Source organism: Choloepus didactylus, chromosome 10 (assembly GCF_015220235.1).
Source record: "Choloepus didactylus isolate mChoDid1 chromosome 10, mChoDid1.pri, whole genome shotgun sequence".
Classification (NCBI taxonomy): domain Eukaryota; kingdom Metazoa; phylum Chordata; class Mammalia; order Pilosa; family Megalonychidae; genus Choloepus; species Choloepus didactylus.
The window spans coordinates 26,467,394-26,483,344 of record NC_051316.1 but is presented as its reverse complement, the minus strand read 5'-3'; the positions used below and the strand labels follow the sequence as shown (position 1 = coordinate 26,483,344).

Genomic DNA, 15,951 nt, shown 5'->3' with positions numbered 1-15,951 from the left:
AAGACCTGCCCTACTTCAGATACTAAAGAGAGCCCTACTAACAGAGAAACAAAGAAAGGAGAGAGAGATATAGAGAATTTTAACAGACTTATGTAGAACCTTACATCCCAAATCACCAGGACACACATTTTTCTCTAGTGATCACGGATCTTTCTCCAGCATAGACCATATGCTGGGACATAAAACAAGCCTCAATAAATTAAAAAAAAAATAAAAACAATTGAATATATTCAAAGCACATTCTCTGACCACAATGGAATACAAATAGAAGTCAATAATTTTTGATTTGTAACTCCACTATTTACTTTCTACAGGATATAAAATACATAAACTCTAATGACAAATCAGTGGTTTTGGACTCAATGTAAAATATGTAATTTTTGTCAAGAACTACATAAAGGTGGGGGAATGTAGGAGTATAGAAACATGGTTTGTGTGTCCTATTGAAGTTAAGTTGGTATCAAAGAAAACCAAGATTGTTATGAATTTAAGAGGTTAAATTTAAGCCCCACAGTAAACACAAAGAAATTATCAGAGAATATGACCATAGAGATGAAAAGTAGAGTATGGGTTATGAGAAGTGGGGGAAGGGGCAACAGGGAGTTAAGAAGTGAGTGTAGGGTTGCTGTTTGAGGTGAAGGGAAATTTCTAGTAATGGATAGCATTACAGTATTCTAAATTGTAGGTGATAGCATTACAATATTCTAAATGTGATTAATCCCATTAACGGAATGCTAGGGAAGGGGTGGAATGGGAGGATTTAGGTTGTATATATGTTTCCACAATTGAAAAAAAAAAAAAAAAACAGACAGTCTAAATAGATGACAGTTGAATGCCACAAGGATGATCCTGGATGGGATCTGAGGATGGAGGACAGGAGGCTCAAAGGGACACAGTTGGGACATAAGAAAAAAAAAAAGAAAATATAGAATGTAAGCTTTGTATCAATGTTGAATTTCTTGAACTTCTTAGCTGTGCTTAATGGGATTGCGTAAAAGAATGTCCTTGTTCATGGGAATTGTATGTGTGAATTATAGTGTCTGTTCAAGGATGTGTGAAGCTAGCTCTCATATGTTCAGAAGACAAAGCAATAGATGATGGATGATAGATAGGGAGGGAGGGAGGGAAAGAAAGAAATGGCGGTGTGACAGCATGTTCAAGTTGATGGATCGGGGTATTGGGGGAGGGGGGTCAGGGTATGCTGTGTATGGAGTTTGTATTGTTTTTGCAACTGTTCCTGTAACTTTGAATTTATTTCAAAATAAAAGAAAAAAAGAAGTCATTTGTATGTTTCATACAATTGGTCTAAATGAAGATAAGGAACTTTCCTGGTAGAAGCAATATAAACCTAAACCTGGAGAGTAATGCTGAGAATATGTACAGCTGGTTAGGTCTAGTGTGGATTCATTTGCGCTACTCTGGAAGAAGGAATTTTTCTTTTATAAAACTGCTTCATGTTTATTAAAATCCTAATGTATATCTTTCACAACTTAAAATAGCTATAGCTTTTTATTTTAGTGTGTGCATCATACATTTTTAAATGGTGATTTTCATTTACAGTATATTTCCAAATATAGTTGACTGATACCCCAGAAATCTCAATAATGATATAACATTATCAAAGTTAAATCAAAGGACATATTCATGAGTTCCTTGCAAAGTGAGCCATTTACAAGTTAAAAAGTTTAATCCTGAGAGATTGCAGAGAATATTTTGGCCAAAATATATTAGATCAATAACTATTCTTAGAAATAATATATATTGTAATGTTTTATTTGAATTTGAAAGTTTTTATATTCTGAGTTTTATTTTGTAATAACAAATAATTACTTTTTTAAAGATAACATATTATATGTTTAGATTTTTAATTATGTAAGTCAGCTCAGGGCTTACATAATTAGCCTTAACCCTTTAACTATGGCCTGAAAGGGGGGCAGGGGGGTCCCCTACTTTTTCATTTCCCAACTGTCTGCTCAATATTGAATGTATATTTCTAAAGGAGGAGGAGGCATTACTACTCATAAATTTGAATTATTACTTTACATGGCCCAGAGTAATCACGTAAAGAATTGAAAATTGCCATTGCCTGGCATGATTTCTCCATGGCAGTGTATGAAAAGAGAGTGTTTGGGGTTGGCCTAATTCCTTTTCTAATGTTCTCATTTCTCCTTAAGGCTTTAAAAGTGTAGACCCTCTCCCGGCTCTGGTCAGAGGGTGATGTAACTATGGAAAAGGGATCAGAGAGATGTCACATTTCTGGCTTTTTAAAGGACCATGAGCCCAGGAATGTGGGCAGCTTTTAGGAGTTGGAAAAGCAAGGAAATTATTTTCCTCTAGAGCCTCCAGAAAGGAACACAGCCCTACCAACACCTGTATTTTAACCCAGTGAGACCGATGGTTTGACTCCTAACCTCTAGAACTATAAGATAATAAATTTGTGTTGTTTTAAGTTATTGAGTCTGTGGTCACTTGTTACGGCAGCCATAGAAAACTAATACACCACCTCCTGCCCCATACATACTTTATTTGTTAAACCTTTAGGACTTTCATTCAGAATAAACCTAGAGATGGACATTGATTCCTAAAACTCTTGTTAATATCCAGGCTAAGTATAAATTTTTGCTTCACAGCCCTGTTTCAGTAAAGCATAAAGTCCCCTATTAAAATGGAACTCAGAAACTAGATAGATTTTTTTTAAAACAAAAGATTATGATATTGAGACCATGTGAGAGAAGAATCTGATTTTCCCCTTTTATTACTGTCTAAAAGAATTGCATTTTAAAATGTGGAGTAGTTAGCTAAAATGAAAGATCCACATGTCTGATAGCTGTGATTGGAAAAGCTGGATTTTCCAGAATAATTTATAAAACTCATTTAAGAAAATTGTATAGAATGTGAGTTGGTAATGCTCCCTAGGTAAGAAAGACCCAGAGTAATCATGAAAAGAATTGAAAATTGGCATTGCCTGGCATGATTTCTCCATGGCAGTATATGAGGAGAGAGTGTTTGGGGTTGGCCCAATTCCTTCTGTAATGTTCTCATCTCTCCTTACAGTAATGGATAATAATTTCCTAGGGATCATCTAAGATCTTGAAATGTTATGAGCCTTCTTATAAGGAACTTTTAAAGTTCATTTTGTTTTCTTGTGATGGAAAATAAATTCATCAAATCTCTTTCAAATTTATCCTTTTTAAATCATGTTTTAAGATACACTGGAAATAGATGTCTTTAAGGAAAGTACTTTCAAAATTAATGACTGATGCAAAACTGTGGTTCACCCTGACCACTTGGCATTTTGTGTTTGTCCATCTGAGCCACAGTAGCTTTTGAAAAAGTCAATTTACTTTAATTAGAATTGGTTTGCTATTATAGAACATATAGTTCTTTTTGTTTATGTCAATAAAATGAATCTGAATATAAGTTAAAGAAATGAATGTCTTATAAGAAAAAGAAAAAAGGTAAATGTGTCACCTTAAAATAATTGGGCTTGTCACTTTTAAGTCTATTAAGAGTAAGGTCCTTTTTGTGTATTTAAATATCTTGGCATCTGTTCTAGTTTGCCGATGCTGCCGGAATGCAAAACACCAGAAATGGATCAGCTTTTATAAAGGGGGTTTATTTGGTTACACAGTTACAGTCTTAAGGCCATTAAGTGTCCAAGGTAACACATCAACAATCGTATACCTTCACTGGAGGATGGCCAATGGAGTCCGTAAAACCTTTGTTAGCTGGGAAGGCATGTGGCTGGTATCTGCTCCAAAGTTCTGGTTTCAAAATAGCTTTCTCCCAGGATGTTCCTCTCTAGGCTGCAGTTCCTCAAAAATGTCACTCTTAGTTGCTCTTGGGGTGTTTGTCCTCTCCTAGCTTCTCCGGAGCAAGAGTCTGCTTTCAACGGCAGTCTTCAAACTCTCATCTGTATCTCCTGTGCTTTCTTCAAAGTGTCCCTCTTGGCTGTAGCTCCTCTTCAAAACATCACTCACAGCTGCACTGAGTTCCTTCTGTTTGTCAGGTTATTTATATGCTCCACTGATCAAAGCCCACCCTGAATAGGTGGGGCCATGCCTCCATGGAAATATCTCATCAGAATTATCACCTACAGTTGGATGGGGCGCATTTGCATGCAAACAACCTAATCCAAACTTTCTAACTTAATCCCCACTAATAAGTCTGCCCCACAAGATTGCATCAAAGAATATGGCTTTTTCTGGGGGACATAATACATTCAAATCAGCACAGCATCTAAACTGCATAGCATAGTGCTTGGAACATAATAGGTACTTAGTAAATGTTTTTGAAATGAAAACCCATTCCCAACCCACATTTATTGATGTGTGTCACTCAATCACATTGAACTCCTATCAGAAGAATAATTATATCATCACAAGCAAAATAACTTACCTTCCTCCTTAGGGAAATTTTCATTTTGCTTCATCTTATTATTCTGGCTAATAAAATCTAAACTTTTATATAATATGTTTTTCTCAACTGACTGAAAATAGGGAACCATGATCTTGTTTGTTCACCATCTCTTGTATCTCAGTACTTTCTATTAAGTTAACTTTTCTTCTTGTTGAAGTATATTCTTCAGCAGCTTTGTTTTGGCAAGAATCGGTATCTAATAAACTCCAGTAGCCTCCATATGTTTGAAAATGTCTTAAATGATAGTTTAACTGGGTATAGAATTCTAGATTGCCAGTTATTTTTTCTCTGCACTTTAAGGATTTTATCCCATTACCTTCTGTTACTAGTATTGTTAACAAGAAGAATCTGTTAGTCTATTTGTCATTTCTTTGTAGGATATCTTGTCTTTTCTCTCTGGTAGCTTTTTAAATAATCTATCTATTCTTAATAAGGTACAGATATATTTTCAGTTTTCCCACTAGGAATTCTCTCTGCTCTTTCAGTGTGAGGATTCATGCTGTCTTCAGTTCTCTGCCATTTTTATCTCTTTGGCATTCTCTCTCCCCTTTTCTCTGTTCTTTTCTTCTAGCATCATAGAAATTTGGGTTTGTCTTCTGCCATATCTTCTGTATCTTAATTTATTTTTCATGTTTTCTTTTCATTTCTTTAAATCTCTCTGTGCTGCCTACTAAGTAATTTTATTCTTCCAGTTTATTAACTGAGATAATAGGGCCATTCAATCCACTGCTTAACCCATATTTTGAATATGTTTCTATCTCTATTTTTTTTCACCTGCCAGTTGCAAGTAGTATGTTTTGGAGAATCTGATCAAAAGCCTTCAAGCTTTTGTAAAATGTTTTATCTCCATTTTTTATTTCAAAACTATATTTTCTTTTTAGAATGTGTATTTGGTTCTTTCTTAATCTGCCTATATAATGCCCAGTTCTTGCTGGTGAATTCTGTTCCTTCTTTTGTTTGGAACATGCTAATGATTTAAAATCTCTTTCAGATTGCTTATAATGTGTAATTCCTCAGGTATGGATCCTCAAATTTGTTGCATCTGCCCAGTCTTGTGGTAGGGTTTTCCATGTGTTTTTTATAATTTTTTTTCTGAACGCTTCAGTGAGATGCCCCCAACCCCTCTACCCTCACAGGCATTCTCTGAATTATGGAAATCTTCCTATGGTATGTTTTGTATTCACCTACCATTGATATCTATGATTTTCACTCATTCTGGGCCAGTTTTTTATATTGCTTTTCAGTGTAGATTTTTCCATACCACAAAGGTGGTCCAAAATCAGATTCAACAAATACTACAGGCTGATATTTGAGTTCCATTCTTTCAACCAGTGATGCTTTCTGTCTAGAGTGAGAAGGTGGCCTGCTTCTATCCTGTATTCTCCGTCTGGTTTTTCTAGTTCTAATCTGCAAATTGAATACCTTTTTAATCCCTATGAGGATTTTTGTTTGTTTGTTTTATTTTTAATGCAGTAAATTAAGTCAGTTCCATCTCCCTTCCACATACGGGTCCTGCAAACTAACTAAAATCTCTACCCCTGAGGGCTGCTGAGCCTCAGCTCCCACTTACCACTGTTGTTGAATTGCTTTTTTGTTTCTTGGAGTTAGAAATTTTCCTTTCTTGCTTTTAAACCCAAATATAATTTTGTTGTTGTTGTTCTTGTCAAATTGTATCCATTATTTCTCTTTTGGGAATGGAATAATGATTTTTACATATTTTCACAGTACCATCTTGTCAGGGAAATTGGAACCATATAGTTTGAAATTATCATTCTTGACCCACACTTGCTAACATTAAGCAAGCAATCCATAGTCTGAACAATAAATATGACTCTATACTTTTAACCAACTGTAGTTAACATCTTAAAATCACTAAATATTCTCACAACCCAGTGGAGCTTGAAAATTAGAATTTATTAAAATGGTTTTCTATTTATTTAGTGATCATATAAGGTTTATTTTTTAAGTTTATTTATGTAAAATTAAATAACTGAAAGACTGCTTGATAATTTTGAGAGAAAGTCCTGAGTTTAAAAATTTATATATCCCATTTTTGTACCACCATTTACATAACCATTAATTTTTATCCTTATGTAGGATAGTGGATGTCAGCATGTATCAATATGCCAATAGTCTTAACGGTAGAAACGTCATATTATTGCAATTACTTGTATGTTTTTAAGAATTTTAAGTAATTTATCCTTTTATCTTCTTTTTAAAGATCTAGGTTAACATCTACTCACATAATAATTTCAGTTGGAGAATATCATGTACTTGATTATAAAGAGTATTGTGGGAAAGTAAAACAGTTTATTTGACTAAAAACAAATTATTTTTAGACTTAGTTTTTGCTTCCTGCTGTTATTTTTCAGATATATAAAGAAAAACTCAATACAGATACATCGGCACATACAAAGAAAGGCCAACAACCAAGTGAAGGAGACATTTCATTTCCCCTTTATATTTCATACCCAGTAAGCCAGAAGAAGAAAAAAGTCTACCGTATAGACCAGACCACCTTTATAATTGGAGAAACACCTAAAGGAATCCGCAGGTATGTCCTCTATGACAATACTACACTTGATGGATAATTCTAAAAAAATATAGCTCCTTAGTAAAATATAAAAATTGAATGGTGCTCATACCTGGCATTTGAATATTTCAGAAAAATCTGAATTTGTACACTTTAAAAAATAAATTCCAGATGTTTTAGGTATTTGTAAAAGGCTAATCCCTGATTTGATAAAAGATGAAACATTTTATAATAGAGAAATGAAATACTTCAGTGCATTTTATTCATTTATTCATTGAATATTTATTGAACACCTAATATGCAGCCAGGCACTATGCTAGGTGCTGAATATACAGTATTTTAAAAGGCAGGCATGGAGCTTACAGTGCAGTGGGAAGGGAGTTGGCATCCAATCACAAAATAATAAAAATAATAACTTATAAATAAATAATTTTAAAGTGGTATGTTACAGGTGAAAAAATGGACAGGCTGCCTTATTAGAGAATAATGGTATGAGTATGAGGTGCTGCCACCTTCCTATTGGGTAGTCAGGGAAGACCTTTCCGCAGAGGTGACATTTAAGTTGAGACCTGAAGGACAGTCATTCAGAGACCTCAAGTAAGAGTATCCCTGGTGGGGCGGGGAAGGGGAGGTTTGATGGTGTTTAGGGAACTGACAGAAGACTGGTATTCTCGATGCATGATCAGCCAAGCACAGAGTAGCCCGAGATGAAGATAGAGGCCCATACAGGGCTGAAGAATGCAAAGCCTGGCACACTCTGGAAAAGAATTTGAATTTTGTACCAAGTGCAGTGGAAAACTGCTGACATTTTAGATGTTTCTAAGATGTTTATCAGCCTCAGAGTGGTAGAGAACAGAGTTGATGAGGGGAGACCAAAAGAAACTTGGTTGTAGTGGTTTGGACTAGAGTGGTTGCCATTGACATAGAGCAAAATAGATTAATTAATAAGTATTTTAAGGTGGAGTATGATGGACTGGAACTAGGGAGAGAGAGAGAAAAAAAAAAACAAAAACAACAACAACAAACAAACAAAAAACAAGAATGACTCCCAACTGTCTGGCTTAAGCAACTGAGTGGATTTACTTAATAGAGAATACTAGGGGAGAAACAAGTATAGAATGGGGGAAAAAAAACTGGTCCTCTTTTGCTCTCTGATCCTGTGGAAATGCCCATTAGCAGTGGATGCACTACTCAGATTGGGGGACTGAATGTATAAATATGGAAGTCATCAGCTTAGAGATAATATATGGTTTTTAGAGCCATGGAACCACCCGACACCTCCTAGGGGCAGAGTACGCAGGAGATACTTAGAGAAAGGCCCACAGAATACTAGGCATAGCATAGGGTCCTGACACCCAAGAGAAGTGAGGGTTTCCAAAAGGAGGGAGCACTTAACTTCATTATTGCTGCTTAGAACCAGAATGATACGAAGTCAGAAGATGTCCATGGAGTTGGCAATAGAGAGGTCATTGGCTACCTTGACCAGAGCAGTTTCAGAGAAACCTTGGGAGGAAGTTGGAGTAAGATGGATGGACAGTGAATGGAGAGACCCTGTGAGACTCTAGGTTTGGATGTAAAAAGCAGTAGTAGCTGGAGGGTATCGTGGGATTAAGGGTAGGTTTTTTAGAGTTGGGAAGATAACAGAGCCTGTTTATATGTTGAGGCAAATGACTAATAGGAAGAAAAGAGATCATGAAGGAGAGGTGATAACAAAGAAGGAAGTCAAGGAGGCAGGAGAGGGTGGGATCCAGACCACCTGTGAAGGAATGGCCTTGGAGACGCAACTGAGAGAGAAGGGGCAAAGCTGGGCACACATGTGGCCAGAAGATGATGACTTCTATTTTCTCAATGAATTGAGAAATGAGGCCATTCATTCAGAGAGAGAGAGATTTAGGGAGAGAGAAGTTACAAAATAAGTCATTTGTAAAGTAGGACAAATAACTTATTGTTAGTAGGACTAGAATTCTTAGGTTAATATTAAGTCCCTGTTTGGGATTAACTATAGGAAAACCATCTGTCCAGTTGTGCAGATTTTATGCAGCTAATTTCAGTTGCTGAGTTGTAGACACAGAACAGGGAGATGGCTGGCTTTTACTAGGGGTTAGAGTGGAGGGAGGGAGAAGCAGGGAAGCTGGGGGATGTTTGTGAAGGAGTGAGTGTAAAGCTGAACCTAAGCTGTGCAAGGGAGGCTGACGGGAGTGAGAAGGCAGAAGAGTCATTGAATTGGAGGACTTGATGAGATCAAATTCATATTATAACATTGTTGTCATGGGAGTAATTGGGCAGTTGAACTAAGCATGAGATGGTTGATTTCAGGGTTTGGGAGGTTGTGCAGTTGATGGTAATGACAAGGGCCTTATGTGACCTTGGGAGTAGGGGGCTAAAATGGAATTGAGGTGAGGTCAAGAAACTGGTAGGACATCTACATGGATATTGATGATATTATAGCAGAAGATGGGGTAGAAAGCAAAATTAATCCTGAAACTTGAATGTTCAGTGAACAGCATGAAGCAGCTAAAGGGTCAGTTAACAAGATGGGGGAGAGCGTGGTTTAGTCAGATGGCATAAACTTTAAAGAGGGGAAGGAATTTTTTGAGAAAATAATGGTCTGCAAGCAGCAACATGAAGCATGAGCTGTTTTAAGAGGCGTGAGATGTAAAAGCCTTGATTTGAGAGGGCGTCATGGGAAGAGGCAATTTCATCAGGGGATAACCCAGTGGGAGTTAAGACCAGGAGGCAGAAGGACCATTCCACATGGAAACGGAAAACACGGGGAGTTGGTAGATCATGACCTGGATCCAGGGCACCGAAGGCCAGTGTGGAAGGGTAGGGGTTGGATTGGATCAGGCATGGGCAGATTAGAAGGGGAGGAGAGGTCAGTGGCAATGGATGACTGAGGTAAGCAGGAGGGGAGGCACAGTCCGATCGGTCCTGGTGGTCTCTCTGGGTTCAAAATGCTTCCCTCAGTGGTTTGGCAACTCCCGGGCAACTGGTCCCCAGGGAAACGGCCGTGCAGGAACAGACAGATCCCACAGCTACACATGGGGCAGGTTGGAGTGTGGCTCCCAGCTGCCCATGCCTGTACAGAACAACTCCACCAGACCGCTGCAGCAACAGATTCACAGCAATGATTCAGGGGGAGAGGTTAGTGCCTTTTCACTTTGAGTGGACAGTTATTTTGCTAGGAGGCCCACTATCTACATTTCACCAATCTTTGAGGAATACATGTGCCTTCATCTCCTTTAGCACATATATAAAAATAAAAGTTTTAATAATGATTCGTTTCTGAATTAGGGAATAATATCTGAACTCCGGGCACCACCTCTTTCCTGCTAACCATACTAGTTTATCAGAATCAGGAATTTGCATCATGCCAAAGCCACATTTATCATTTGAATGAAGTTTTCAGTCCTGCCTTTGTTTCAGAAAGCTTAGGTAGAGAGAAGATGATTTTAGTTTTGTTCCACCCTTCTCTCCCACTTCCTCAAGGAAAAGGGAGAGAAATTTGAGTTTTATCTATGATACATAACTAATTGTGATACACTTGCTGAAAGATGCCTATCTTTAATTTCCATTTATTTTCCTTTCTCTTAGTGGCTTGTGGGAGTCTACTCTGGTTTGCTCAGTTTTCCCAACAAAGTAGGTAGCTTAAACCCTGGTTGCACCTTGCAGTTCCTTAAATTCTTAGAAAAAAATTCTTTTGAAAACCAAGAATTAGGAAAGCAAGTTAGAAGGCAAAAATAAAATGAGTTATTATCATAACTCTTCCTGTAAAGGGCAGCATCATGGCATAACTTACTTGCATGCTGCTCATGTAAAGTGGGGTCGGAAGCAGCTCTCCTCTTAGAGGTGACAGGTGAAGCCACGGTTCCAGCACAGCAAAGATGAAGTGATTTTGGCAGCTCCTGAGACACTGACAAGTCTTGGGTAAACAAAAGATATCAGCGTGTAACTTTGCCAATCACTTAATATTCAAAACACAAATATTTATTAGAAATGCTATGGAAATGGATTTGGGGGTGATTAATAAAATAATAATATCTCATTGCTTCATGTGAAGTGAAAACTGGAACCTTTTAAGAACATACTTGTTGCTTTCCAACAAGAACATTGGCAATTCCAAGGACAGAAATTTGGAAACTTGTATTTCTGTTATTAAATATCCTGCTGGAGATGAGAGTGGTCGTTGACCAGGCGTTTCTAGTGTCTGGACTTTGGAACACTTCCTTGCACTAGCATGGGTTTCTGGAGAAGCCTTGGGGATTGGACGCCACTAGTGCCCACCTGAAGCCACAAGAGAAAGCCATGAACAAGCATTGTGGGTTGCCACTAGATCAGAGGAAACACAGACTTTATAAAACATGATTTGGGTGGCAAAAGTAGTGGCATCAAAGCTCCTACTTACAAACATTAAAAATAAATCATTATTTTACCCTAAGAATTCTCTGTGTGCAGGATAAAATCCTAACTTCCGAACTTAGCATTTGGGACCCCTCGTGATTGTCAGCATCTTCCCTTGGCAGTTTCCCTGTGCCTTTGTGCAATGCCCTCTCTCCCTGGAAGGCTCCCTCCCTCATCTTTACCTGATTGACTGTCCATGACGTGACAGCAGAGAGGGCACTTCCTCCACAAAACCTTCCTTCCCCTCCTTGCCAGTCACCCAACCAGTGGCTTAGGCACCCCTTCAGTGGGCTCCAGTAGGGCACAGTATTTACTTCCATTAGGATTTATCACTCTCTTCTAGTTTGATTGTCACGTGTTTGTCTCCACCAACTAGACCGTAAACTCCTTGAAACTTCAGAAATGGATCTTGTTCACTTTGGCATAGTTCCTACCACAGTGCCTAGCACAAAGAGGGCTTTTTAAATATTTGTTGAATGAATAGAGGAATGTTTTAAGGAAGTGTTATACCAAATATAGATATGGTTATAGAACTTTGGGACTTTTAATCATGTGCTACAACACTGTCTATCTTGCTTTTGTTTAAAGGAATGTTTACAAACATTGGGCTCTCTCAGCTCATGACCCAAACCCAGCATCAGCAAAGCAACAAATTCACCTGGGGAAAGGAGGGGAGTGCAGTGCCCAGGGAACCTAAACAGTCTTTCTGCCTCCATCTTACCAGGGTTCCAGAAGGTCTATTTCCTCAAACATGCATCTAATGGCTTTTATTATATCATACACTAAGAATGACGCTCACTTCTTCAAATAGCATCTCACTTCTTAGTTTAGTTGCCTACAGTAAAGCCAGATCAATTGGGGAAAAAGGAATCTAGGTTTTTCAGTTTAGAACTTTAGGTGCATCAGAAAGCTATTTGGAAATTTCTATTTTGTATTTGCGGAAGAAGGAAAAAAATAAGAGAGCAGATAAAAACAAATTCCTTCCTTAATTTTTCCGAGGTTTCCCTTTTCTATCCAATAAAACCCTTTGACAGTTTTATTTCATGGGACTTGAATGCAATATAGATTTTCAAGATACAGACTATATAAATTATGATTCTCATGTCATTCATAAATTGACTGACTGGAGGAATAGCATGCTAGGATCCTTTAATTCCCAGAAAATACCTAATAGTATAAATCAGAATTAACTTAAAACATTGGTGATTTCATAAGCTAAATTTTCTTTTTTCAGCAGCATAAGTAAAGACATCACATTCTGCTGGTATAACATACATTTTCATTGTGGAATGAAGCTCACAGATGCTAAATGAATAAGAGTACATTGTTTTGTCTCCATATTTCATATCACTGGTGATGAGTGCTTTAAAAATAAAATGTAATAAAAATAATCACTGGTTTTATTCATTAAATTTTTAGAAAACAATTTGAAGAAATGGCTTCTTATTTTAACCTGTCTTCTGTAAAAGAATTTGCTGAACGTATAACTAATGCCACATCAGAAGAACGACAGAAAATGCTAAGAGACTTTTATGCTTCTCAATATCCAGAGGTAAAAGAATTTTTTGTGGATTCTGCTTCAGAATTCATCAAATCTGCCTGTGAGGAAAGAAAGAGAGTCAGGAATAAATATGAAAAAAGAGAATCTCTTATGAAAGAAAGGCTGTCAGATTCTGAAACTTTGCCATTTAAAGATTCTACCACCAAAATTTCTCAAATTTACAGCCCAAAAAAATATAAGGAAAAATCCATTAAGTTTCAAGAGTACAATTACTGTAGAGAAGAGGTATTTTCTAACGATGAAATAACTAAGAAATTGCCTGTTAGCTCTACCCAAAAGATTGACAATGGGAAAAACAGCCAAACATTCAAAGATACTGTAGCAAACTACTCCCCAAACAGTAAGTCTGAAGCATATGAGAATCTAGAAAATACCAGGAAATACCAACAGGACTTCAAAAGAAGCGGTGTTTCAGAAAATGGACCCTTTCTCAAATCGGCAAACAAAAAGATAGAAAATCCAGTGTTAGAAAACACTTCTGTTGTAGACTTACTTGGTGACACCTCTATTCTTGATGACCTCTTTAGGAGTCAAGGGAACAGTCCCCCACAACTGCCAAAGAAAGTTCTTTCAGGGCCCATGGAAAAAGCAAAACAGAGATCAAAAGATTTCTGGGACATATTGAATGAGCAGAATGACGAAAGTCTTAATAAACTCACCGACTTGGCAGTAATAGAAACTTTATGTGAAAAAACACCCCTTGCCGGATCCTCCAAAAGGAAAGAAGAACTAGAAACTTCTCTTTGGAAATCAAATGAGAAATTTCTGTGGAAAAAATTTAACTCAGGTGATAGAGATGAAAACACAACCAGTACATAGAGTAATACATAAACATACAAATGAATTACTATGCCAATGAACTTCTGCCATAAATGTTTACAGCACTGGATTCCACACTAATTATATTACCTTGAACTCAATTGTCAACATGTATTTCTATTAAACTCTTGCTCTAGGACTTTTTTTTTTAAGTCTAAAACGTTATCATGTGTTTGTTTTCCTGGATATCTAATGTACTCTTTTCAAGATTATCATTGTATGATAGTGTAAACTTCTGTTATGAAGTGGAAAAATTCTATATTTGTAATCAGGAGACGTGGGGCATCTCTTATTGTATAAGTATATAATCTTAAATAAGTCACTTACCCTTGGTGTGTCTCCATTCCTAATTTGAAGGATAAGGGGTTTAAAGGGGTTTAAATCATCATGAATGTTCCACCAGTTTAAAAAAGTTTTGGCTCACTCTCCCAGGTTCCATTAAGTCATAGACCAAATCATGCCCACCACCCAAATCAGGTCTACATCACTATGTTTCTCATGTATCTTTCTTACTAGCATTTGGAAAATCATTAACTTTTTTTCCTTATCTCTCAGTATCATGTTCTATTATTATTAAATTATAATAGCTCAAAGTCAAAGTGTTAATGTATAATTTTGCTATATGAGCTGACACTAAAGTAATATGATTACTAGCCACAGAATGCCAGTGCCTCCATTTTTAAACGTAACTTATGATTCAATCAATATAAATAAAGCTTTGTATAGTATTTTTGTATTTCTTAAATATGAAGACATGAGTAAAGATTTGATTTTATTTGGAACTGATATACTTTGTTGAATTTGACTTACATGGTCTGTAACCCAACTGGAATGTGCTCACTGTTGAATCCCTTTATTTACATTCACTCAGCCCCAGTATGTACCGTACACAGAGCTCAAGGTGTACCGGTGAGGCAGTGCTGCAAGGAAAAGAAAGGCAGCCAAGTTTGTGAAGCCCTGGCCTTGTGCCTGGCACATTGTAGGGAGGGACCTGCAGCTTCTACCAACCCATGTTCATATGGGCTGTAGCACCTTTGCACTGAATATGCAGGGCTGTGATAGGAGGACGTGTCCATCGAGAAAATGGCAGTGGACCAGGAAATGGTTTTGCGTAGGGATCATGGTGATTGTGTTGAGGCGGGAGGGCCTTTGGAGCACCCCTGATGTGGAACTATTGCTCAGAAATGGGGGAAAAAAATTTCTCAAGGGACTGAATGGCCAAGTAAGTTGTTCTTCTAGGGCAGTTTTGCCTTTAGAGAAATGTAACTATCAGTAAGAGCTATATTTTTTATCATAATCCAGTATGTATGGATATGTATTTATGACTGGAATAAAATGTTTATAAAACAATATTTACTTTTAATATATGCAACACACTTTGATATATTTCTCTTCTATTCCATTTCAGGCTCTTGTGTTTGTTTTGTGTTTTTAATGCTCTCATAATCCACTTAACTGATTTCATGACCCACTAATGATTTAAACTCACAGTTTAAAAAAACACTGCTTTAGGTTATACAGTGTTAGTCCCTGCATGTACCACTTGTAGCTAAGTCATGTTCAAAGTTATCAGATGCTACACTTCACCAGTGAGGCACTTCCTTTAAATTAATGGGTTAAGTAGCCTGTGGAGGACTTGACATGTAAATGTTGTTAGCCTGCTATGTGATCAGCTGTGTGAGAAGCTCTGCTAAAAAAGATACCTCCTCCATCTCGTTTTATAGACCAGTCAATACATTTAAGATATTTTAATGAAAGTACACCTTTCATAAAAATAAAATACCAATTAGATTTTTTTCATAGACATGACTCATAAAATGGTATTCAACAAATATTAGCTCTATACTCTTCAAATATAATGAAATACCATTAAAAAGACTTTTATCACTGATAGTCAAAAATTTTTCCAAGCAAAAACTGCAGGCCTGGAGTCTAGAAATTAGTTTCCAACGGTTGTCAGTGAAACATTTGTCATTATTATCAGTTAGGAATAGTGAGCCAAGCAGAGTACAGAGTCCAGTATGAAAAGGAGACAGTCTGTCAGAGTGTTTTAGAAGAGAAACTGTCCTGATCATCTTCCCTACAGTGGAGCAGTGGAAAGATGTTGATTCAACCATTGATGAATCTGGGAGCAGACACCATGAAGGTTTCATAACAGGAATCCTTCCCACCCTTACCCCACTGGTGTCGGGCCACTAAACTCTGCCAACTAAATGTG

General features: G+C 37.1%; 1 protein-coding gene across 3 annotated transcripts in view; it reads left to right on the top strand.

Annotated features, from left to right (window-relative positions):
• ERCC6L2 (ERCC excision repair 6 like 2) overlaps positions 1 to 15,083 on the top strand; it is a 126,251-nt gene extending 111,168 nt beyond the window's left edge. For all 3 annotated transcript variants that reach the window (XM_037797159.1, XM_037797158.1, XM_037797160.1), the window contains 2 exons: positions 6,792 to 6,973; positions 12,773 to 15,083. In XM_037797159.1, coding sequence (XP_037653087.1) covers positions 6,792 to 6,973; positions 12,773 to 13,733 — 1,143 coding nt within the window. In that variant the 3' untranslated portion in view covers positions 13,734 to 15,083. The remainder of the gene's footprint in view (positions 1 to 6,791; positions 6,974 to 12,772) is intronic.
• The last annotated feature ends 868 nt before the right edge of the window (positions 15,084 to 15,951 follow it).